The 25,310-nt window shown below is 41.2% G+C and overlaps 1 protein-coding gene across 2 annotated transcripts in view; it reads right to left on the reverse strand.

Annotated features, from left to right (window-relative positions):
• The window catches only part of lrrc49 (leucine rich repeat containing 49), a 47,070-nt gene extending 24,074 nt beyond the window's left edge, over positions 1-22,996 (reverse strand). Inside the window, exons 1-10 of one of the 2 annotated variants that reach the window (XM_033613817.2) lie at positions 22,705-22,996; positions 22,446-22,511; positions 22,280-22,349; positions 21,877-22,110; positions 21,601-21,703; positions 20,879-21,082; positions 19,940-20,006; positions 14,247-14,390; positions 4,058-4,119; positions 1,621-1,768 (exon numbers count right to left, since the gene is read on the reverse strand). In XM_033613817.2, the coding sequence (XP_033469708.2) occupies positions 1,621-1,768; positions 4,058-4,119; positions 14,247-14,390; positions 19,940-20,006; positions 20,879-21,082; positions 21,601-21,703; positions 21,877-22,110; positions 22,280-22,349; positions 22,446-22,511; positions 22,705-22,791 (1,185 nt within the window). In that variant the 5' untranslated portion in view covers positions 22,792-22,996. The remainder of the gene's footprint in view (positions 1-1,620; positions 1,769-4,057; positions 4,120-14,246; positions 14,391-19,939; positions 20,007-20,878; positions 21,083-21,600; positions 21,704-21,876; positions 22,111-22,279; positions 22,350-22,445; positions 22,512-22,704) is intronic. The other variant, XM_033615390.2, reaches the window with a different exon arrangement.
• Between the last annotated feature and the right edge of the window lie 2,314 nt (positions 22,997-25,310).

Genomic DNA, 25,310 nt, shown 5'->3' on the forward strand with positions numbered 1-25,310 from the left:
ATGCATTTTTTCCACCAATACACAACCAAGACCATAATCAATGCTGTGCAAATGTCAGAAAACAAAGACTAATAAGTATAGCATCAAGATGTACAGGAGCTTGAAGATGCCCCGTTGACAGAGAATAGGAAACTGCCTATGACAGTTCATTGTTTATTTGTAAGTGTAAATTCATAATGAGCAGGAATTTGCAATAGCTGCGACCACTTACGCACATGCATCTGCATGTTCATAGAGTAACACACACAAACACAACCTCGCAAACACTCATCACTAGTACAGTGATGCATCACTATGACAACTGAGTCATGACTTATTAAAGGGGACATGGCAAAATGGTGTGTGTGTTTGTGTGTCTGTCTATCTTTGTGTGTATGTATGTGTGTGTGTGTGTGTGTGTGTGTGTGTGTTTTCATAAAGTTTGGTCATGTTGAATCAGTTTGGAAGTTACGTGCTTTTTGTTATCTAGGACATTTGAAGGTTGTTGTGTGTTGTCATGTCACTACAGACTACATCACAGAAGGTTGCCAGTGATCGGCACATGTGGGCCTTGCCGTTCTGTGCGTTATCATGTTCAGTGTGTTACCATTAATATAACAACATACAGCCTATCCGGTTCTGCTTTTGCATCCCAAGGCTGCCTGAAAGCAGCAGGGGTAAGGAGCTGTTGTTTTTGCCTCATCCCAGTGATTGGGACATCTGGCCCGGGTGATGTTAGTAGGCTATATGTAGGATGTGCTCCCATTCACATCCCCTGCTGCACAGCAATGCCGGCACACAGTCCCATTCCTATGAATAACTCTCTCTCCAGTGCTGTCGTAGCTGACAGGCACACCGGGAACCAGCAGGCGGTACTTCCAGCTCCGGTGTTTTGATTTGCACTTGTCATTGTAACTGACTCGCACGGCAATCCATTTGTTTTGCTAACCTCAACAACTGTTTATTGTGTTTTGTATCATAGGCCCACAAATATTTATCCATATCTCATAATTATTAGACTTTGATCCTCTGCCTGATGGTCCCTGTGTCCAAGGCTATTCCTTTATTTTAAAAGGTCGAGGCTATTTAGTCGTTCTTTATCATTTTTTTCATATTAATACAAAGTGGTAACCATTGTATGTGAATGCATGAATGGGTTGGACCTGCACAGCACTGGATTTGTAATAAACTGTAATAAAATGGAGCTACTGTGCTTTGATTACCTGCAGTGAACATGACCTTCATCCATTCAAAATGCCTATTCATTCCTTTGAGGTCATTTTGGTGAAAGTAATGCAAAAGTAGTGTAATACAGAGAGCCTAATATTGCAAAGTTACTTATTACTTTCAAAATACAGGTAACTAGTAATACGTAATATATTACATTTTGAGAGTAACTTGCCCAACACTGTTAGCTACGCGGAGAATGACTGTCTGACCCAACATTACACTCAACAAAGGCTTTTCAAAATACAAAGTGCAGCACAACTGTGAATTGTGAGGGTTATATAGCTTGAAGTTTGTCAACCCTCTACATCCTCTTTGCTGTTTAACATTTTTGTTAATGACTATATAACATTATAAAACTATTACACGTCAGAAATAACGTGTAGAAATAAAGAATCTAAAGTTCAGCCTTACTGTGATGCGCTTCATGTCCAGCTGTCTCAGATGAAGCACACAGCGCAGGACGGCCTGCTTGTACCATGTCTCCACGGCTACAGGATTCCCATCCAGGGTGAGCTCAGAAAGGGAGCGTGACTCTCCAAGGCAGGCTAGCTGATCAAAACTAAACACAAAGAAAAAGTATTTTGGAGGGGAGTGAACACAAATGTTTTAATACAAAAATAAGGTGCACTGAATGCTTTACAATGATACAGAGGCATGATGACCCAACTAAGTTTTGGGAAGCCTGAGTCATCCACCACTTCAGTCAAACATGACAGCTTCCCCCATTTATGTTTTGATTCTTGAACCTTTCATCTAGGCTTGTATTGACAGAATGGAGCCAAGCTAAAACAAGACATGAAAAACTAGTAATTTAGCAAGCACACTGGCAGCCTGACATTACTCAGGGGGCAATAAAGAGAGAAATATCCGCTACACTGTTGATATCACCCTGTGGCAAACAACCACAGTCATGCTAAGTACAGCAGTAGGGATTCTATCATTGCTAATTTGTGATAATAACCTTGATGAATCATTTGCCTGGAACAACTTAGGAACCTACTACACTGCAGTGTTCCTGATCTTAGCCTGAGGTTTCTTTGGTAGCCAAACAAGGTCACACAATAAACCTCTGATGAACTATTAAACAAAGTTCTGTTGGTGCTCTGACTAATGCAAAGCAAAGATTTCACAATTCACATTTCATTTGAGGTAGTCAGGAAACTGCAATCTTATACACACAGTAACAGTAACCTAGGGCATTTTTAATTGTTATTAATGCCTATCAATCTACAGTACATTGTGTCATTATATATAATAGCTTATAATAAAGACAACTATATTCTAACAACAATAAAGAAGTTGTTTTTGACAGTGATATAAGAGACCCCTTGAGAGATCCCAATGGTGCTTGACAGTGCCTCATGCATTTTGCATAATGGCAAATTATCACAGTGACCAATGCCCTCTTGGGTATTGTTACTATGATAAACTACTCAATAATAGTTGCAGTAGTAACAGCCTACATGCACCTGTGCCTGGATGCTATCAAAGGTCCAATAAGAAGTCGATTTCAAAAGTCTGTTTGCTGCGTGTGCAGACTGGGGTGTGGTTGGAAATTGTGTAGTTTCCAAATCCATCCAGCACACCAATCCCTGCACCCATTTCTCTACTGACTGCTCATTATTAGTTCTGCCTTAACCTGGATTTATAAGGTATCTAACAGGTAAAGGCAGGTAAAGTCAAAAATGTGAGATTATGGTAAGTGAAATAATAATTTCAAAGAATCATGAGAGATTTTTTTGCTCCAACATCCTCTACTGGACAAACCGACTGCACCAAGTAGACAAGTGTGTTCTGTGCCTCTACCTAGCAACAGAGCACAACTGCTCTCCTATCAGCATTGAACAGTTTCAAAACGTACACACACCAGGTTTTCTACAATATCATAGTGAGCATCCATCAAGAGTAGTCTGACTGACATGCTGTTACCAAAATATCATAATAGTGATAATAAGAATATGAAGGAAAAAATATGAAAAAAGTGCACATATTATGGAGATTAGTTGAGTGATCACGCTGTACTTAGAATATAGTGTTACTCTATGGAGGACTTTAATTTTAAAAATACAAACTGAATATTTGTTGCCTATTTCTTTGTCATGATTCTCTCCACAACACTGTGCAAGATACAAAATCATAGAGACACTAGAACAGCAGGGCTGGCCTGAGACGTCAGGTCAGATCTATCACAGCACAAGGTGACTGTGGTCAAGCAGGGTAATGAACACTATCCCAATATCCCACCCTGAATCCCACATGCAGGCCCTTCCTTAAAGCAACTCTAGTCAGTAGGAGGGCTATGCTGCTTTAACAAGTTAACTCTGTGTCAGCTTTACAGCTGAGCGCAGAGAGAAGCAAAGGAAGAAAAACAGACCACAGATATTGGAGAAAGTGTGTAAAGCAGGCTGACGTTTGCACTAAGCAACAAAAGGCACCTCTCATTCATCCTACACACTCTCACCTAGCAATGCTGCTCTTGAATTCACTCAACCTTCAAATGTGTCATTAATTTTCCATGGAAATGAGCTACCTTCTCTTAGCCTGCTTCTCTGCTGTCTGAATAACTTTAAAGTATTGGCACACCCTTTTCTTAGATAACAGTATGCTAATTACTAACAATAAAGAACACATCTAGGTTATTGTTTTCTAGGTTACAGAAACTGCCTACCACAGCAAACCTGTGTGTGTTATTGTGTATGTGTGTGTCTGTGTGTGTGTCTGTGTGTATTCTGCCCGCAGTGTTGGCCAGGCCCTGCCAAGAGCCAAGGGAGTGGATGTGGAACTGTCCGGCCACCATCTCCGTCCCTGCCCTGCGGGGAGGAGGGAGTTAAGCGGTACGAGCTCTTACCTGGTGATGAGGTTGCAGCTGAGAAAGAGGCGCTGCAAGCAGGGCAGGCGGTCCACCTCGGTCTAGAAAGAGAAAGAGGGACAGGGAAGAGAGAGAGATGGAGGGATGTGAAGAGGAGAAGGTGCTCGGGTAGAGGGCACTGCATCGTCACTGCCGTCAGAGCTCTGTATCCCTCTCCATTCCCTCAGTCACCTTGCAGCTCTCAGCTCCAGCGTACAGCATCCCCATCCACCCTGCGCATGCACACACACACACACACGGCACGCTGCCTTGTCTGCACATGGAGAGGAGGGGCGGGAGAGACAGAGAGAGAGAGAGAGAGAGCATGAGGAGGAAAGGGGGAGGGGAGAGAGAGTGGAGTGTGTGCTGCGCTAATGCAGAGATCCCCTGCTGCAGGAGGCGAAACTCGAAATGCCACTAGAACACATATACAACCAGTCGCACACGCTCTGAGCTGTTACTGTACACGCAAGAACAATAGCCTGGGTAAATGTAATGGAAACTGACTGGGATGGGGGTTGTTTCTCCATCAGGCAGGCTGAGCTTCTAAAATCAATGCAGAATTTAATGAGGGGGTGGGGTGAGGTGCAGCAGCTGGCCAGATGGCAAGCTGAAGAGATACATTGGGACAGAGGCAATGTCACTACCACAACTCAAGCTAATCAGATGGTGTGTGTCTTTGTGTGTGTGTCTGTGTAGATGGCCAGTGCTGCACATGCTGGAAGCAAAGAGGACACTCCCAGCAGCAGTCTGAATGAGCTGCGTCAGCGTCCGCCCATATTGCAGCCACCGCCTCGCAGCCTCCTCCAGAACTGTTGCCAGCCTCCATTCAAACGAGAGCAGCCTAGCATTCTGGCTGTGCTAGCTCCTCTGCAGTGAACAGCACCACACAGCAGCACAGAGTCTCATCATTTAGAGAATTCCTTCCACCCCCGTCCACAGAGCCACATAAATATAGTACAGTTACTCATCCTTGTTTTATCCATTTCAACAGCCTTAGTGCTCACTACAGTACAGTAAGCACCAGGAACAATGCTAGAAAGACTTTCTGCAAGTGTTTTGTGTGTAGCTATTGTGTTACATTGTTGATACATAATGTACGGAATTAATATAATGAAATATCTACACCTATGAATCTTCAGTGAAGTTTGTACAAAGTATATGAAGTAGTTCCATCTTATTATATCTGAGCCATGGAATTCCTGAAACAAGCTAGCATTCAATGGAAATGAGCATACATATAGGGTTCCCACATATCTTAACAATAAATTTTCAACACTTTTCCATAATTTTTCCACAATTTTTACCCAATTTCCTTGCTTTATATGAGTACACTGCTCAAAAAAAGTAAAGAAACACTTAAAGCATCAGTGTGTAAAAATGGTGAGTAACAGTGACATCATCGGTCAAATTCTAGATTGCAGGGCTCACTCGCGCTCACTTGCTCGCCCCTCCCATCAGGTAAGTGACAGTGGCCTCGTAGGATAAAAAGCCTTGCGCAGACAGCAGAGATCCATCCACGAGTTTTTTTAGTTTTTCAGGAGTAGGCCTATCTAGCGACGAGGTGAATATTTATTTAGGAATCTAAACCATGTTACGATGTTGTAGCGACCCTGCAGTAAATGTTCTGTTATAATGTCAATGTTCTGTGAGTTAATGGCATGTTTGGGATTGAATGAGTATAGGTAGGGGGGCGGGGTGCGAGTGTGACGGGGATGAGAGCTGTGTGAGTGCGCGTGCTGGTGTATGTAGGAGCGAGCTGGAGGAGAGAGCAGCAGAGAGAGAGCAGGAGTGCACAGTTGGAGTTACAGCTAAGTTCTTCTTTGGTGGTTATTTTGGTGTAGTTATGGCCAACAGTAACCTGTACTGTTCAGTAATAAACAGTGGTTTGCCGAATAACTGCGTCATCCTTTCCACATGTCCTGGCGGACGCTACAATATGTTATAGCTTACCAGTGACATATAGGTTATCTGTGAGATATAACGTTATGTTAGGAGTGTTTTATTTCTAATTTTTTCGGTAACACGAGCAAACATTAGCACAGTAATGCTAAAATAACACATTTTATGTGATAGTCACGGCACAGTGCAGCAAATATAGGTTGGTACGATTATAACATATGCGTTTCCAGAGTGTTCTTCCACAGGAGTTCAAATAAAATAAGCAACGCCGATATTCACTCGCGTTTTGTCCCATCCTCGCTTATCTGATCTTTTTCTTTTATTTGGTGGCGTGGTTTCCCTCTTACGGGACAAAACATGTGTGTGCTCCTCCATTTAAAGTTCGACAGAATCATAAAAGTACAAAGCAGGTTCACACAGAAGCGCCCCAGATTGATCTTCACCTTCTCTGTCTCCAGTGACGGCAAGTTCTAGGTAAACGCGAAGCACATATATCCCTTTCGGCCACTGTATTCAAATATGGTGACGCAAGAGGGCAGCCTCCAGCAGACCGCGCCCTGCCTGTGTATATATAGAGAAATCATTCTAAGCCTATGAGAAAGCTTCCATTTGTATGTGAACTGCATTACACTTTAGCAAATATATATTTATGAAAGCAATAGTGGATATTTGCTAATAAACAACCACGTAAATTACACATTGTAACTTTGAATTACACATCAGATCTTGATGAAAGAATTATTCAAGTTGAAAAATGAATTTGTTGAAAACAAAATGATGTAACAGCGGTCAATGGAAACCAAAATCATCAACCTACTGAGGGATGGATTCAAAATCACATCAAAAATCAAAGTAAAAAATTTAAATCACAGGCTGATCCTACTTGAGTGAATTTTATCACGGCAACTCATAACGTGACTCAGTAGCGTGTATGGCCCCTGCATGTCTGTATGTACTCCTGTCCACGTCTGGGCATGCTCCGGATGAGTCTACAGATGATGTCCTAGAGGATCTCCTCCCAGACATAGATCAGGGCATCAGTGAGCTCCTGGACAGTCTGTGGCAGTACTTGGCAGCGTTAGACGCACCAATACATAATGTACTATAGGTGCTCAATTGGATTTAGGTCAGGGGACTGAAAGAGCTAGTCAACTGCATCAATGCCTTTGTCATCCAGGAACTGCCTACACACTCTGGTAACATGAGGCTGGGCATTGCCCTGCACCAGGAGGAACTCAGGGCCCACTGCACCAGTGTAAGATCTGACAATCGCTCTGAGGATTTCATCCTGGTACCTAACAGCAGTCAGGGTACTACTGATGGCTATGACATAGAGGTCTGTGTGGCCCCCCAAAGACAGATGTGCCATCCTGAAGGAGCTGGACTACCTGTGCAGCCTGATTGGGCTGCAGGTACCGCCTAATGCTACCAGTAGTGACAAGAACACTAGCAGAACACAAAACTAGAGAAGAATCAGTCAGTCAGGATAAGGAGAGAACAACTGTCTGTGGCCACCACATGAAAAAAAGATTCCTTTTTTGGGGGTTGTCTTGCTTTTGTCTCTCCATTGCACCTGTTGTCACTTTCATTTGCACCAAAGCAGATGAAATTAATTCACAATCACTTGTGCCTAAATGGACAGATTGATATCCCAGACGTTTAACTGACTTGGTGTTATACTGTGATAATTAAGTGTTCCTCTAATTTTCTGAGCAGTCTAGTTTAAAATGGGTAGGCTTATACAGCCATACATTACTAAACACATACTTCCCAGCCATTTGCAGATAAGCAAACTGGTAGTGCTCGCGAACTTTACTTGCATGTTAGACATGGCCACCAACTAGCTGGCAGCTGCCTATGGCAATAGACAAGACTGGCACATATGAGTATGTCGTTAGGGCCTTTTTGGGGGTAGCAAAGTGAAGATCCTATAGATGTTAATGCAATTTGTCGTGTGTTTGGATTGTAATTTTGACACATTTGTGTGCATTTATTTCTCGCTAAACAAATATTTGTTTTATATACATGCCTATAATTATTTTGCAACCTTGTCTAAACCTGGGCGTTCGCAATACTGTAGTAAATTAAGGTTAACCACTGTCATGTCCCCTCAGACTTTCCCCTCCAAGTAGATTAATGACTCACCACTGACCAGACATTCCTTATCTATACATCTATACATCTATACATGTATAGATGTATAGATGTCTAGAACAAGATACCTGGTGATTTAATAAAACATGTATATCTAATTGAATCAGACAACAGTCTGATGCAGCTATACTACTGTATATTACTGTGTATCACGTGATACTGGTGATGTTTCAATGGTCACGCAGAGCAGCGCTAGATTTTCACTCAGTAATCAAGGAACTGTTGCATAATGTTAAACATGTTTTGGGTTTTTCTGATAATATTTTTAATAATAACCAAAACAATATATATATTCAAAACTTTTCCAAAATGTCTTTTTAATTTCAGACCATTTGCAGGCCTGGAAAAAGGTTTTCTAATTTAATATCTTCTCTAGGAATTTCAGGAGCATGGTAACTCTGCATATTATAAAGAGTTTGGCCCATATAAAATGCCACAACAAAACTTACACAAACAACCACCAGCAAAGGAAACATATACTGCGCACGCCTCAGTTTATTTAGACCAGTGACAAACTTTCCCAGTGAGATTTTACTATTCAAATAGCACTCACTTATAGCTCATGTATTAAAGGGACATTTCACTAAACTATATGTGCCAATCATATCACCACACAGGAAAAGCATCCATCTACTGCTAGCTTACCTAGATTCACTGAGCTAGCATACGTTACAGTTCAGCAAAGGGGGATGCTATTAATGTTTACATCTCTCTCGTGCTCTCACGAGCACGAGTCTGTTGTCCATGAGTACATGCGCACTGCCTTCTGCATGGTAATATGGTTGGTGGGTGTAGTTCAGTGAACAAAATAGTTCCTACATGAAACTGCTCACAATATGGTCTCTGGATTATCTTGAGTAACAGGGTCATGATTTCTAGAAAGGGACATTGCTGTTGAGTAGCTTTAAATTTTTTTAGGTCTTTGAGCACCACAAGTCCAGTGCCATCTAGTTCCATTATATTAGGAAGAAAACAGACACCTCCACAGCCGCTATCTCCAGCACTCAGCAACTCATACCAAAACAAACTAGATTTATAAATAACACCGCAGGTAAAAGCAATATGTATTTTTGATTTGGGGGTGGACTGTCCCTTTAACTTCAACGTAGTAGATAAATATTTACTATCTTTGCAATGAGTGCTGCTAGAGAGGCATGTAGGCAAGTAGTGTCTTTAAACAAAAGGACACACAGCACACCGACACCACAGACTTATCTTTGAGTGTTTGGGATCTGTTTTGTTTAAAAATGTTTTACAATGTACATTAATTGTCCTTGGCTCCGTCCTTACTCTCTACATTATTAGACACCAAACAGAGGATAACAAAAGTACAAATTTTTAATAACTGATAAAGCTGAAAGAGTTACTTTGCAATATGATTGTGTTTCAAGGAACTAGTTGTTTTCCCAACATTAAATAGCCATTAAGTAACACAATACCTGTCCAGCATAAAAAAGTGGCAAGACAAGGTATGTGAGTGACTGAACATCTAACAAGCCAAAGCAACCCAGACACTTTTCTCCTAACCCATTTTAAAATTTAAAGACAAGTGAACATTTACCAGGTGGGATGATCATGTTGTTCTGTGTTACTATGTAATTTGTCAACTTAATGCAAACATGATAGCCACTTGATAATCCAAGCTTATTCCTCCCTAGTAATAAAGAAAAATCAAGGGGCGTCGGTGGCTTAGTGGGTAAAGCAGGCGCCCCATGTACAAGGCTGTTGCCGCAGCGGTCTGGGTTCAAATCCAGCCTGTGGCTTTGCTGCATGTCATCCTCCCCCCCCCTCACACTTACCTGTCCTGTCCATTAAAGGCGAAATGCCCATAAAAAAAATCTTAAAAAAAAAAATCACATTGGCAGTCATTTCTAATGTGTGAAGAGACAAATTATGATTTCTGGCAGCATATTGAATTATTATATTATTTGCACTGGGACTTAGAATGCGTAGGGATTCCTGTTGTACTAGATTGTGTAAGATTGCTTCACTGTGAACCCCAGTAGTGCAGCACCGTGTTATCTTTCCCTCTTTTGAAAAACTGCAAGTCATTCTATCCAGTGCTAGCTTAATCTGACCCTCCACCACACTCCCAGAGTTTCTGTCTGTGCCAGTCCCTGTATGGATGCTGGTGAAGCAGCAGCCACTGCACGCTGTCTGAGACTAAAAATAGCATCCCTGTCTCAGACAGAATGATGTCATAACTGAGCTGACGTGCTGCATTACAATCGCCAACCAATGTGGTCTCTTTTTCCAAAAACCTGATTGATCAGAACCAATCGGCTGACAGGATCTGAAGTGAGGTTGGGTACAGCTATGTTGCTGTGTGTGTTTGCCTGCAGGTATGTATTTATGTGGCCGTGCCTTCACCTCTTTATCCCAGCTCCACCCTCCTCTCACTGACAGTTTGCGTGTCTTCACTTTTCACACTCGTACTGAGCTCTGGCAGAGGCATTACTCCACAAACACAAAACTACCTCTCATCGCCGATGTCTGTGTTGCATGCAAAAACACACCACAAAAGAGCACGAAAGCTGCTCAAATAAACACACAGGTTCATGTGTATGCCAAGAGGGTTTCAAAGATTGCAAAGCTGTTGGGTTTTGGGGCTCCCCTTAAATAGCACAGACTTGAGGTGTGAGCTTAGCCGGCACACATCTGGCTTCAGGTACTGTGCGCTAAAATTGCAGATACACAGTCTGGTGTTAAGTGCTCAATGCTGTGTTGTTTTTGCACAGGTTTGTTTAATTAATCATTATTTTATGATTTTTTTATGAATTCAGTAAATATTCATTTGGATTGTTTTGTTAGTTGCTAAAAAATTTTAAACTCCATATTTTGAGGATTCAGGCATAAAAAATCTTCATTATTTCTGTATCTAATCGGCCCTGTCTTTGATAATTTAGTTTTAGTTTTAACATTAATATTTTCCACAGTGCTCTGGGGCAGCATGTTGATTTATTAGATCCCCTCAACTGCAAATTTCAAAAGTATATAAAAAGTAGAACAGATCTATGTAATACTGGGAGAGGGGACCTTTTGTATTCAGGAGATGATGTGATGAGGAGTGATGACTTTATGACCCCATCACATGCACACAAACACACACACTGATTAGAGCTGATTAAATCTACAGCAGAGCTACCAAACAGTACTGGACATTTTTTACATTTTCAATGGAAGTGATGCTTGACTTACTACTGGCCACACAAGAAGACAAGCCTATGGATAAAAAAAACCTGCTAATCCACAAAGCCAGTCTGCCTCTGGGTGATGCCTTTTCGCTTTGTCTGTTCTATCAATGCTTGTGCTGACTACCCAGCTCTGCTGCCAAAAATGTAAAATGCATCACTTACTGGCTGCCACAAGATTTCTCAATGGAAAGACCCACCTGAGAGCAAGTATAAACAGCAAAGTGTGTAAAAATCTGTCATTCATATGAAGATGCATTGGAAATCCATGGTTACAACTATGGAAAAATGTGGATGACAATATTTAGACAGAGTGCAAAACAATTGCACCACAATTTACTGCAACAAGACATTAAATGAAGCAATGTGGATTCTGTCCTGGTTGTGGAACAGTGGACCAGCACTTTACCCTTGCAGGGCAGCTGAAGGGGTTGTGAAAATTTGACCATCCAGTCTACATCTGTTTAGTGGACTTGGTAGAAAGCTTATGACCACGTACCACGGGGAGTCTCGTGGGGGGGAACTGTGGGAATTCAAGGCACTGGGATCACTGCTACAAGCCATCCAGTCTTCATATGACCAAAGTGAGACCTGTGTCCTTATACTTGCACACAGTCAAACATGTTGTAAGTGGGCACTGGCCTCCGCCAGGGTTGCTCAGCGTCCCCAGTTCTGTTTGTGGTATTCATGAGCCGGATCTCAAGGTGCAGCTTGGGGAAGGAAGAGGTCCAGCGTGGGGACCTTAGAATTGCATCTATGCTCTTTGCAGATGATGTGGTTCTGTTGGCTTCATGAATCCATGACCTCCAGCATGCACCAGAGCAGTTTGCAGCCAAGTGTGAGGCAGTTGGGATGAGAGTCAACATCTCTACGTCTGAGGCCATGGTTCATGGTTCACTGCCAGAAAAAGGTGGACTACCCCCATTGAGTTGGGAGAGAGTTACTGTCCCAAATGAAGACGTTCAAATATCACAGGGTCTTGTTCACAAGTGAGGGTAGAATGGAGAGTGGGATAGCTAGGCAGTTAGGCATGGCACCTGCAGTGATGCGGGCGCTGCGCTAGGCTATCATGGTGAAGAGGAAACTGAGCCAAAAGGCAAAGATTTACTGGTCCATCTCTGTCCCAAACCTCACCTATGTTCATGAGCTTTGAGTAGTAACCGAAAGAATGAGATTACAGATATGAGCTACTGAAATGGGCCTTAAAGATAGGGTAAGGAGCTCACACTTCTGGATGGATGCCTTCTGGGCGCCTCCCGTTAGAGGTGTTCTGGGCATGTCCAACTGGTAGGAGGCCACGGGGCAGACCCAGAACACGCTGGGGGGATTATATATTTTATCTGGCCTGGGAATGCCTCGGGGTCCCCCAAGAGCAGCTGGAAAGCGTTGCTGGGGAGAGGGACAACTGGAGTACTTTGCTCAGACTGCTGCCCCCAAAACCTGACCCTGGATTAGCAGATGAAAATGGATGGATGGATGGATGGATGGATGGATGGATGGGTGGATGGATGGATGGATGGATGGACATTAAATGAAATAGGTTACCAAACATACATGTGTTTAGATGCATTACAGCATTACCTAAATACAAATTGGATGCTGTGTAAAGATATAAAAATATTCACTTAAAGATAAAGTGTGCATATGGATTATATAATGCTTCTATAATGTGTGTTGGATGACTGAGCCTAACATATGAGCAAGTCTTCAATTTACTTATTTTAAGTCTCTCAAAGCATTTTTCTCTTCTAGTCCACAATTCCACTTTTCATCTGCCTTGAATGAAAGGGAAAACCTGGACACCTGGAGGATGGTTATTTACTTTGTGCTTGATACAAGCACTTGGCAGCAAACACCGCTAATGACAGAGACTGGAGAATCTGCTGAGGGCTAGCATTTTTCCTCTCCTGCGCATCAAATAAAACACTACACCCGATAATTAGGACTGGAAGTGGTTCTTGATCAGAACTTGCAGGCAGAGGACCGGGTGAGTGATGGGAAGAGGTTTCATACAACACAATGTTGGATTCCATTCCTATTTTCTACCCCAAAAAGCAGGAAAGGGCTTAGGGGATTTGCATACAAATGAAGGGGCCTGTTTTGGCATGCACTGTTCTGTTTATCAGATTAAAACTATAGAAACCAAGGGGAGTGAATTTCCGTGTTAAGAATATCCAGTTTCTCTTTCACTGCGCCAGAAAGTCGGAGGGAGGTTGTGGGTAATGAGCTGCGTCTCCCTGGGTAACACCATTGAGATACATTTCACCACAGACTTTCTTACAAAGATTCTATTGATGTGATTTCTGTATTTGTTATTTTGTGACAGTAAAAACTGTTACATGCGATCCCATAACAGAGGAAACAGTAACCATCCAAGGGACACGGTCCAACAGAATGACATGAAGATGAAAGATGGAGCACGCTACCGGTACTTTCATCCTTTGAAGACCATTTTCCAAAGAACAGTTGTCAGCATACATGTACATTTGTATTTGCATCAAAATACAGAAGAAATACAGCAATTACATTATTAGTAGCTGCAGGAACTTCACCAATCAGGGTTTTATATAGATTGTCCATAGGTCTTAAAAACCGTACAGCAGCTGCACTGTCAGGAATTACTACAACACTGAGCAAATACATGTGTATGATGCATTAATATAAGGTGTACGGATCAGATACAACACAGCTTCCTTCGTGCACACTGTCAAAGAACTACTTAAATCTTCCTGCAGCCGCCAAAACAAAAGTTCTCAAGTCTACATCTACTGTAACCTGCAACTATATAGAAGCCCCACAAAAGGCAGTAGAAACTAGTCATGGTTGAAAGTAAAAGTGTGTGAACAGTTGGTGCCTTTTCCTTTATGCAAAGGAGCAGAGTAGTGTGCATGCAGTGAATAAATTGCCTTAAGCTGCCACTAATTGGGAAAGAGGCCCCTCACCACAACAGAGATGCAGTTGTGTCTTAGGTTGAGTTCAGTCAAACAGTCCAGACCCTGCAGGTTTTCCACTCTGGATATGCTGTTTCCCGCCAGGTTCAACACTTGCAGCTCGCTGAGGTGAGACATGTTTTCTATCCTGCAGATCTGAATGAAGGCAAAGTGAGACAAATGTCATGCACAACATAAAACCCTGTGAAATGGCAATTTAGATAATGATATTCTACTTTTAATGCTAGCAGAACATAACACACTGAAATTGTATACATTCACTGCTCAGTCTGACATCATATCATGTAATTAAATATCATCATATGGTTTATGTACATTTTGAATTCTTTATCCTGCACACAGCTAAATTTTTGGGTCCATGTCATTGGTTCGACAGCCCATTGGTTCGACATCCCATTAGTCCGACTGTCCGCGGTGCTGAACGGCTCACAGCGGGCGTATGGTGCGCCGCGACCGGCTTGAGGCGGAGCAGGCTCACGGCTTATGTGTTTGCCACTTTCTTTTTCATTTTAACCCACACCATGATCTTTTCCTGACCCTAACCAAGTGGTTTTTGTGCCTAAACCTAACCAGACCTTAACCACAGGGCATCATGATGATTTCGGAATGGACTTCGGAACAATGAGTTTAATATGGTCGGAACAATGGGATGTCGAACCAATGGGCTGTCGAACCAATGGGCAGTTCCCAAATTTTTCTGGGGTACAAGAAAGCCAAAATGCAGTGTGCTCCATTTTCTTTGCAATGCCTGAGGCTGCACCTTCTGCTAAATGACACTTTAACAGAAATGACATTTCCACTCTCTTCATTACCTCACAGTGACCCACTTCACAGCGACAATCTGTATCACTTCTGAACATCCTGAATGACTGATATGCAGTTAGTCACATCAAGTTGTGACTTCTTTGACCTCCCAAAAAATAATAAACAAGTAGTTGAGAGTCAGTCAATGGTGAAATGATGCCCCTCCTCTCTCTGGGAGAGAATACTTAGGGGCCCACGTCACAATGACACTTGAAATACTTCAGAAAAATTCCTGGTGAGAGTGATGGGTTTGCTCCCTGTAGTGCATACTGTACATGTGAGGGTAAAGTTAAAAGGACATCAGGGTTTCAAGGATTCTTTCAAAGATTTGAAAGATTACAGTTTTAGCTAAGAAAATAATAATGTGTTAAAATTTGAAATATAGATAAACATTTGAGCTTATGTCTGAAAATATAATTTTTATAGCTCACTGGTCCAGAAAAGTAGGCTATGCAAAAGTTTTTTTGGGCTTTGGACTAGTTAGGACAGCACTCCCAGATGGTCTGAGAGAGCTCACAGGTTCATACGCATAGAAACCCATAAGAAGATTTTAAAATCAGTATACAAACCTACAGGGAACCACTGTACATCGGGAGTATTATGCACTTCCCTTCTGGTCCTAGTCAGCAGAGTTTTAGATTAATTGCTGTTGCAGTTGTAGTTGATTTATTTCTAGCTTTAGGGAGTTCAGATGGGAACTCATTCGACAAAATGCATAGGAGTTTCTGTATTAGGAACAGAGAGAAATGTGCAATCCTGGCAATGTTTGTTAAATGATTAAATGCTGTTCTGATTAAAAACCGTGGAGGTTAGGCTGCTACTTTTTTATGTTTCAGATACATGAAAAAAGGTGTATTCTACTTGACTCCCTCCAATTTTTCAAAGTGTAGTGGGTGTGCAAAAGGTGTCAGCACAGTTCAAAGAAAATGTCAACAAACCGAGTGCAACAAGTCAACCCCAAACAACACCATTAAGCAGTCTCATCTGGTGATGGATACAGCAGAGTGAGGTCATCACACTGCACTCAAAGGCCTTTACAACAGTTGTATTGTGGTGTCACAGCTGACATGAATACTTTCAGTCAACACACAGTCAGTGCACACTAATGGGACAATGGTACCCAAAAGGTTAGAGTGGCAGGCTTGTGACAGGGATCTAGTTCAAATATCAAGAAGATGCATGACTGTAAAGCAGTCAGTGGATAGCAAACAGCTGCACGCTCAGTGAACCCTCCCTGAATAAATTAAGGTGAGAAAATAACACACATTGCCCAAACTGGAAAACAAAAACAGTCACAAAGTAAACATTGTCTCAGGCCCAGACTTGGGCATCCCTGACCCGAGCAAGACAGGCATCGATACATCAGACCTCTGTCAACACATAGACACAGTATCTCTGCACAGTGAATGAGATTTTAGATAGACTTCTTTGCATATATTTAACCCTCTGAGACCCGCATACACCCATTGCTGTCATTTGGGGGTGGGAGGAACAGGGAATCTTTAGGGGGAGATGGCAGTTCAACACTATATGCCACACAGGAGTGGTATACATAATCTTAAAACTGGAAACCTGAGGATTTGTTTGAGTAGAAGCTCAATACTGTGTGTCAAGTTTTTCTGGTCATAAATATGTAATTAACATTGAATTTGGTTAGACATCTATTCAAACTGGGAACATTTAGGCATTTTTGACCACTCAAGAATTGCTAAAACTAGTCAAAAACCCTTCCAAAATCCAGCATTGAGCCACCAACACCTTGAGGAACACCACAGAAAAATCCATACTGTGATTTAGTGTCAAAAACTTTTGACATTTGGGGATTCCTGTATGAATGGCATTTTTCGATGATTCTAGAAACTGCTGAGGAACACCCTTGTTCTCAACATACTTATGAAAGCCATGCATCCTCCGAATGCCCGAGGTCTGTAGTTTATCGTACCCAATTGATGCAATTCAAAGACTGTTTAGGAACCCAGTATGCAGAAATAAATAAATACAACAGGCGAAAATAGACCATTAATGTGAAAAAAAAAAACCAGCATGGTTTTTACTCCAGACTGCATGGGACTAACACAAAGTGGGCATACCTGTAAAGGGCAAACGTGTACCCATAGAATCCCTTTTATTTCAGATATCTTGAGGTGAGAGGTCAAGGGAAACCTGTGCAACAGTCATGACGTTTTTCCCTCATCAAAATTGTGCCTATATCTCCTGATAGCCTAGCATGACATGGTACCGTTGGATTCCTTCTTCTGGTCTTCCATGATACCATATCATTATTCTAACTTTAAAACACAGCTAGTCCTAAAGACAGGGATGTCCAACAGGATTTCCAACAGCTTGGTAGGTCTCATAGGATTTTGAGGATTTTGTGTTGCACACCATGAATGAGGTACTTTTCAGTAGTGTAGGTCAGACATCCATAATATTGAGATGGTTTTAACACGGTTAATACTTGACCTGTGATACTCAAGTACGATCTTCTTTTACTTAACCCTTGAGATACAGAAAGACATGGATCTCAATTTGTAGAAGTTTTCTGTAGTGTCTATGATATTTGTTAAACATTAGTAAAAAAAAAAACAAAAAAACTTAAAAATGTGAATAACATTGCTTTGCAGACAGGACAGAGGCCTGTTCTTGCCTGGCAGATGAGAGCAGTGAGACATGCCAAGAAGGGGTAGCAGGGGTGGTAACATCCGCTCTTGGCATGTTCCTTGTAAACAATACAGTAATCACATCTTCATTTCATATAATTTCATATAATGGCCAGTATTGTCAAAGAAGAGGACACAAACACAGACAATGCTGTGTTAAAGTTGCCATTGATGACAGCAAAGCCTTGAGCATCCTTGTGATGAGTCTCTGTTCCATCTTCACCCCAAACCCAAAGTGCAATGCTTATCACACATGACAGATTCAGTCAAACTAAATCAAAATCATAATAATGATTTAAAGGAGGAATACAATTTCTACCGTGCACATGAGCTTAACAAACTAACTCTCTAACTGTGATACTTTTTCTTGATTTTACAGACCCTGTAGGGCATTCTCCACTGTCCTCTGTGAGTATTCGAGCCAAACTGCTCTACTGGAAAACATCAATGCCTAACTAAAGATTGGTTATCCAACACTGTCAGGTCACATTGTAACCCCAACACTTGGTCACTGAGGCCAAGTGTGGGTTGGCTGCACATTCCTAAAGAGAATATCTCCTTTTGAACACTTCCAGCAAACTGGAAATGAAATGACATCCTGTCACAGAAATAAAGGGTGAAAAGAGGTGGGAAGTGAAGTGAGCCTCCCTGCTAGATGATGGGAGGAAGAAAGGATGACAGTGATGTACTGCTTGTGGTTAAAGTATGCACAGAAAAAGGAAAGAGGACAAGCAGCTGCGGTTCTGAGACCTATAGTGACTAAAAAACAACCAGAATAGAATAAGCCCAACTTCAACATTATTTTAACTCATGAATCCATTAACTCACTCACTGACTCACTTCATCATCTCGTATTATAATTGTGCAGCGATTCACATTACATTTGGGTGGTCAGGTCTCTGGTGAGCCTGGAAAACATTGAATAAAAGGTGAATGAACAACTACTTAAATGCATAAAACAGGAGGTTGTGAAGTCAGCGAGTGAAAAGCGACCTATCCTCCTCAGAATAATAGATTTATCATCTGCTCCTTAATAGGCGCCTGCCAACAAATGGCCGCCTCTGGATACAATATTCTTTCATTACCAACAAGGGCAGCAAAAAAAAAATCGTTTTAGTAATTCACTCATTCAATGTCCTATTATCAGAACTGTTTAAATTAACTGTAAAGATGCAGTTAGGAAACATAACACTAGACAGAGCTTGAAGCAACAAAGCATCCATCATTAGGAAAAACAACACAACACTGTAGCAGTCACTGAATAGTATTTTGGACGCCTGCGTATGCAAAGAGCAGCCAACATCAGAGAGGGAGGGAGTCTTACCAGGTCTCTGGAGTAGCTCTCTGAGGAGGGGCGTAGGCGGCATGCTGGCAAAACACTAATTTGACCAAGGGAAGCCTTTCTGTTCTATCTTCCTTTTCCTGAAGCTGCTAAAATCCTCATCTGACATCTGTGTTACTTACATCATTTCATTTCCCAGGCTGTCAATACAAATGAGCCAGGCTCTATTGTAGAGGCTGAATGAAAGGCCACCAATAACAGTTTAGACTCAAATTAATAGAAGCACAGCATAATCTCCTTCAGCTCATAACCATTCCCAATGCTGAAAACACAGAGACAGTTGTGCCTGTTGAATAAATTGTGCTGGGGTAACTGAGGAAATGGATGTGGGAGTAGACCCTTGACAAGAGCCTGTGGGTTCAATGGTTTTCAGTCCTTTGTTCTCTAACAGTGCTGGGAACTAAAACAATTGCTGAAGATAAATCCCTAAAAACTGAGGTAGGTAAACGGTTGACCATGACGCCCATCAGATTTCTCACTTGAAAAAGACATTATCAAATGGAGAAGGAATGCTAGACATGACCTATTTGTTCCTAATACAGTTTAGCAAGCTGTGCCATTTTAAAAGACCTTAGAGAGAAACAAGTGCACAGTTTGACTATAATGTCAGCCTTGAATTTAATTGGCCAGTGGACTAAGACGAATACATGTATTCTCATGCCTGGCCTCCTGCTGTCATGACTGTTTGACTCTACCATTTAGAGCAGCATCTAACATAGCAAATCACTACTTAGCAACAGTGTGGAAGAGGTGAAAGAGACAATCCACTTCTGAACTTAGCAGCTGAAAATCATGACCTCCTGTAACAGTATCTGCAGCTAAATGACCAAGACTAAACACACTCATGCTGCAGGTGGGAGGATAGTGAAAACCAGTACCTGATTGTCATGCAAATCCAGGGTATTCAGTCTGGACACTCTTTCCAGGCAGCATATTTTACGGATTCTAAGAAATGGAAAATATATCATAAAATGTACATCAAATGCAATTTGTCACAATGTATGAAAACAACCAGACACATTTTTGCACATTCTTAATTGTGCCAGCTGCAGCCAACTATATGTGTATAGGAAAATCAAAGGAAAATGTGAAAGAGTGGGTGCTCAGTCTATTGAACAGGTACCAAGCAGTAGAGAGCCAATTAGCCAACAAGCATGTTTAAAGGTTACATTCCCAGAGGAAGTCTTATATACAGTATGTTGTGTACAGCAACTTAATGTTCAGGACTGTCCATATGGATTTAGATCAAATAACACATGAGGATGAAAGGCTTTGGTCCCTTAAAAAATGTCAATGGTAACCTAAATCAGTGGTATTCCTCACTCTTCACCACATATGGCCCTGCATGGAGATCTATAAAGATAAATGTCAAATTTTACAGAGAGTGAAACAAATGTCAGAGTTCATCTCTAAGATCTTGATGTCATTCACGGTGATTTATGACTTTAATTTTCCTCCTGCCGACCTTGCTGCTCCTGCTGAATTACCAACACCAAAATGAATGGTTTTCGAATTAAACTGGGCATCTGCTGGAAACCACTCATTTCTTATCATGTAGCAGCTTGTATATAAAATGTATAATTCCTTAAATGCAAAAAGCAGGATGCCTTGAATAACCTACAAGCAACATTTACACATTTCACATTAAACCAGAGATCTAAAGGTGTTAGATTAAAGAACAATATGCCATTTGATGTCTTAACAACATCTCCTACTCTCCAACTTTCTTTAAATATGAACTGCACAATACTCTCTGTGTAACAGAGGCAATTTAGGCCAATCTGACATGTTCTTTGCTTGTGAGGATGATAACTAACCTGTTCTTCCCCAGCATAAGGATCCTAAGGGAGCATAGAGATTCAATGCCAGTCATTTCATCGATGTGATTATCATACAGGTTGAGAAAAACAAGCTGTTGCATATGTGACAGATGCTGGATCGTTGTGATTAGATTGTGCTGAAGGTTCAGAAGTTGTAGTTCATCCATTACGCCCAGCTGGGGGCATTCCTCCAGACAGCGCCTGGTAAATTAGAGAACATTTTGCACAATTTAGACTTTATATGGATGACTACAGATCAGGACGTAACTTTCAGGATATAACGGCTGTATTTCACCTTCAATCAATGCAATTCAGTGATGCAAATTATTGATTTAATATTTCACTATGCATAATGACTTATTTTTGCTCTGTCATCCATCAAACACTTATCAGCAAACACTTATCTTTGAGACAAGGGACAGGCATTTTAAGGGACTTTGCTGCTCCCTAGTGGAGATCTGGAGCACTTGTCATTTCAGGTGAAAGTCTTGTTTTTTCAACTGCAGATACCGTGACCAGACTGAGTTAAGAAAACCAACAAAACTTAATGGTATAGGTGATGACAAAAGAAAATGAATAACACTGCAAGTAAAGCTACAAAGACCTGCCATGGCATATGGCATCATTTGTCCAGTTTACAGTGACAGCTAAACCAACATGTTCTGTACAACACAGAACAGTTTGAAATAAAACTTTGAAAAATAAATGGCCAGAGGTACCTGTCCAAGTCGATTCGTTGTAAACTGGATGCAAAACTGTCACCAGGCAATCGAGTGTAGGGAAAACCAGGGGTTGTGTGGTATTTATATCCTCCAGAACCACCTGGCATTGACATTAAATACTGAGTTCAGGACACACAAAATATCGTACATCATAGTGCAATGCATAAAACTCAGTGCTATATACTTGTAGGGAACAAAGTCTAAATCTTACAATAACCAGTAAAACCGTTTTTTAACTGCATATTATTTGCCAAGTGGCATCTACATATTTACCTGTTGGCTTGGCAAAGTTTAAGGCATTACAGTAGTAAGTGTTCCCTGCACTGTGGGTTGGTCCCCTTGATTTGTCTCTTGTGTCCTGTGTAGCACGTGAAACTATATCCAAACCACTTTGAGCACCACATGCTGGTGGTACCAGATTATGTACAGGGGAATCTCTAGAGATACTGGCAAATGATGACACTAGAGGTGTCAGGACAAGTCCTCTGCAAGCGTGCAACCTGTTCTCTACAGTGGGTATGGTACAGGGAAACAAAGAGTGCAAACAGACCATATGATTATTTACATATCTTAGCCATTCATAAACACAATACATTGCTGAATCACGCAAAAAGAATCTTGGGGCGACTGGTAGGGGGGAGTGAGTATGCAAATGAATGGACTGAGTCAAGCTTACCTGGGTTAGGATGATTCATTGCTTGGACGGTATACATGTTTTTTTCTTTTACAATATCTTGAAAGTCAGTCTGTAAAAAGGTGAACATTGTAAATTATGAAGCAAGCATTGGACTAGCCTTACCAACATGCTGTATTTCTCTTTCAGTCTGTCTGTCATGACTCACCATTCTCTGGGCTCTCTCCTGTACCAGGGGTTTGACAGTTGTAAGGTGCAACTTGCAGCTGTTGACCTGCAAAAATATTTTACTAACACATCAACTGAGTTGCCTTAAACAAGACATATACTCTTTATTCAAACATGTAGCTAATTATGACACCTAATCACTTTCTCTAACGTTACTGAGCCTGAGACTTAAACTTTTGATGGTTAGCCTATAACTATACTGTGAAGCATGGTAAAGGGCTATTAAAAGTAGTACTTACCATGGGGGTGAGAAACGCCCATCCATCGTTGACACTGTTGCGTTTTTGAGATCGTATCGTTTTTCCCTCAGTTCGCTCCGTCTCCATTTAGCCAATGTTTGTGACAACATTTAGCTAAAGCTAAAAGTGAACAGTTCAGACCAACCTTGGAAGAATAAAAAAACTAATTAAGTAGCGGTGCTACTTTCATGAATAACCTTAAGAAATGAGCGAAGTCATTTGCTGCACTAATATATTTGTAAAGCCTGGGTTTGTTGGTTCAAAACCGAACGAACTTCCTCAGAGACAAGCACTGTTGCCATGGCAACGACGGCGTTGCTTAGTTACGCTCACTTCCCGTGTCAGTAAAAAGCACTCCGTGGGGAAACTAGTCCTGAAATTGTTTCTTTAACGAAGGAAGTTTGGCTTAGTTTTGTTCGGACTTTAATTGTCATTTATTATTCCCAATCATTGTGACTTTGTCTTGCAGAAGATACGTATGTCACAAACTAGTTAAGAGGCCTGTATTTCCGGTTATGTAGTGTGTAGGCCAGGTGTGGTGGGTGAAGTACTGACCATGGTACTGACAGCAACACTTGAGTGAAATTACCAGAAAATGACTTTGGTAAAAGTTAAAGTCACCTATTAGAATATTACTTAAGTAAAAGCCTTAAAGTATCAGATATTTACTGTACTTAAGTGTCAAAAGTAACTTTATAATATTAACTGTACTTAGGTATTGAAAGTAAAAGTAGAAGTAAATGCTGTCAGTGAAAAAGCAAGCAGTCAGCATTTGGAGAATCATGAAGTTAATTTCTTCGGAAATGTAGTGTACATTACACCTGAAGAAAAACAAGGTCTTTTTTCAAAACTTAAAGGATTTAAAGAGCAAATTCCAGTTGTCCTTCCCTCCATTCCTTCATTCATCCATCCGTCCCCCTTCATCCTTCCTCATTTCCTTCCCTATTTTGTAGTATGTTACTACGATGCTTAGGGGAAATGTACTGGCCTATACATTTTTTTTAGGAATTGTGGTGGAGCAGAAGTGAAAGTTGAAATATAAAAACTCAAGTACAGATACAACCAAAAAATACTTTAATACTGTAACGAACTACTACTTTACCACATTACACCACTAATATAGGCTATTTCTGAAAAATTGTCTTTAATCAAATTTCCACAAAAAGCCTAGCGTCCCCTAATAGGAGCACTGGTTGATTTCTGGTTCTCAAAGCTGCCAGATGTAGTCCTTCCCTATGGACTCTATTTGACAGAGAAATTGCATAATATACAGTACGGAGAGTGGGCAGAACAGGGGTCCGTAGGGGCCCACAGCTCAGATTAACACCAGGCCCCCCTCTTGGGTTACACTGGCCATGTTTATGTTTTACATCAAACAAGATAATTCTCAGTCAAACAGGTCAAGGGTATGTATCAGCCAATCACACATGACCTCCGAGAGTACACCTACGTCGGAGTAAATGCAGCAGAAAAACAAATGGTCTGATGTACACAGTGGCCTAAGTAAACACTAGTAGCCTCTGCAAGGGTCAGTCATATTTACCTGTGAGATGTAGGGGCAATGTGCTTTTTCCAGCAACCCAGATGAACTACAGTAATCACATCACATTTAGAATATAATTAGATAGGCCTACAATATATAAGAAAAATGTTGGTGTTTTATGCAACTATTGAGAGAACCATAACAAAGATAAACTATCTGAATATGATAAGACCACTATAATCTACTAGCAGGTAAAACCACAAAACATTGATGTAAGCTGTAAGACAAAACAAAGTACTATATTTGTTAAGATGCAAATTACACATAATAGAATTGCACGTACCTATTTTCAGTCCTAATTCTAAACATGATTAAAGCAAAACACCTCAAAATGCGAGCAATTACCTGCACCTGAGACTTATTCATTGCTCCTTTTTTGTACTCTGGATAAAATTGATGTAATGCTGAGGAAAGAGATTGCTATGATAATGACCACAACAACACTGACAACAGACCTTCCTCACAGTGTTGTCATTACGGGAAAAGGCACAGGTGCAACAAATAACACTAATAATGGCTGTGTTCCAGTTAGGTGTGTCACTTAGCCATGGCAGTGAGTCACTTACATTTCTCAGATATCTTGGAATTATTCTATTCTAATTTCTTATAGACATTAACCTGTCATGTCATGGGTGGATAACATTTTGGAACCTGTCTTTATCCATAGTTTTGATGCTCTTTCTTTCCTCTACTTACAGTATAATTCAGGTGACTGCCAATTGAATCAGTCGCACCACAGAGCACCAAATGTGATAAAAAAGATTGCTTTGTGTATTTCCAGCCTTTTTACTCTGGCAGTAATGAGCGGTTGCTCACAGAACGCAAGTCCAGATTCATCAAAGGGACATCCCACACACTGCCTGTCACAGTCTATTCATGAAGCACAGGCTGACACATATTATGGGAGGTGGCCATCAGCAGTTTGTATGACAGGCTATACTGAAGAAGTACAATGTAAATACTAGCTATTTATAAATGGAGCTACATGCACAGCTTTGCAACATACGTAGATCTATCATACGTGACTCCCAGGAGAAACAGACACAGAGCAATAACAGGTGTT

Source organism: Epinephelus lanceolatus, chromosome 2 (genome assembly GCF_041903045.1).
Source record: "Epinephelus lanceolatus isolate andai-2023 chromosome 2, ASM4190304v1, whole genome shotgun sequence".
NCBI lineage: Eukaryota > Metazoa > Chordata > Actinopteri > Perciformes > Serranidae > Epinephelus > Epinephelus lanceolatus.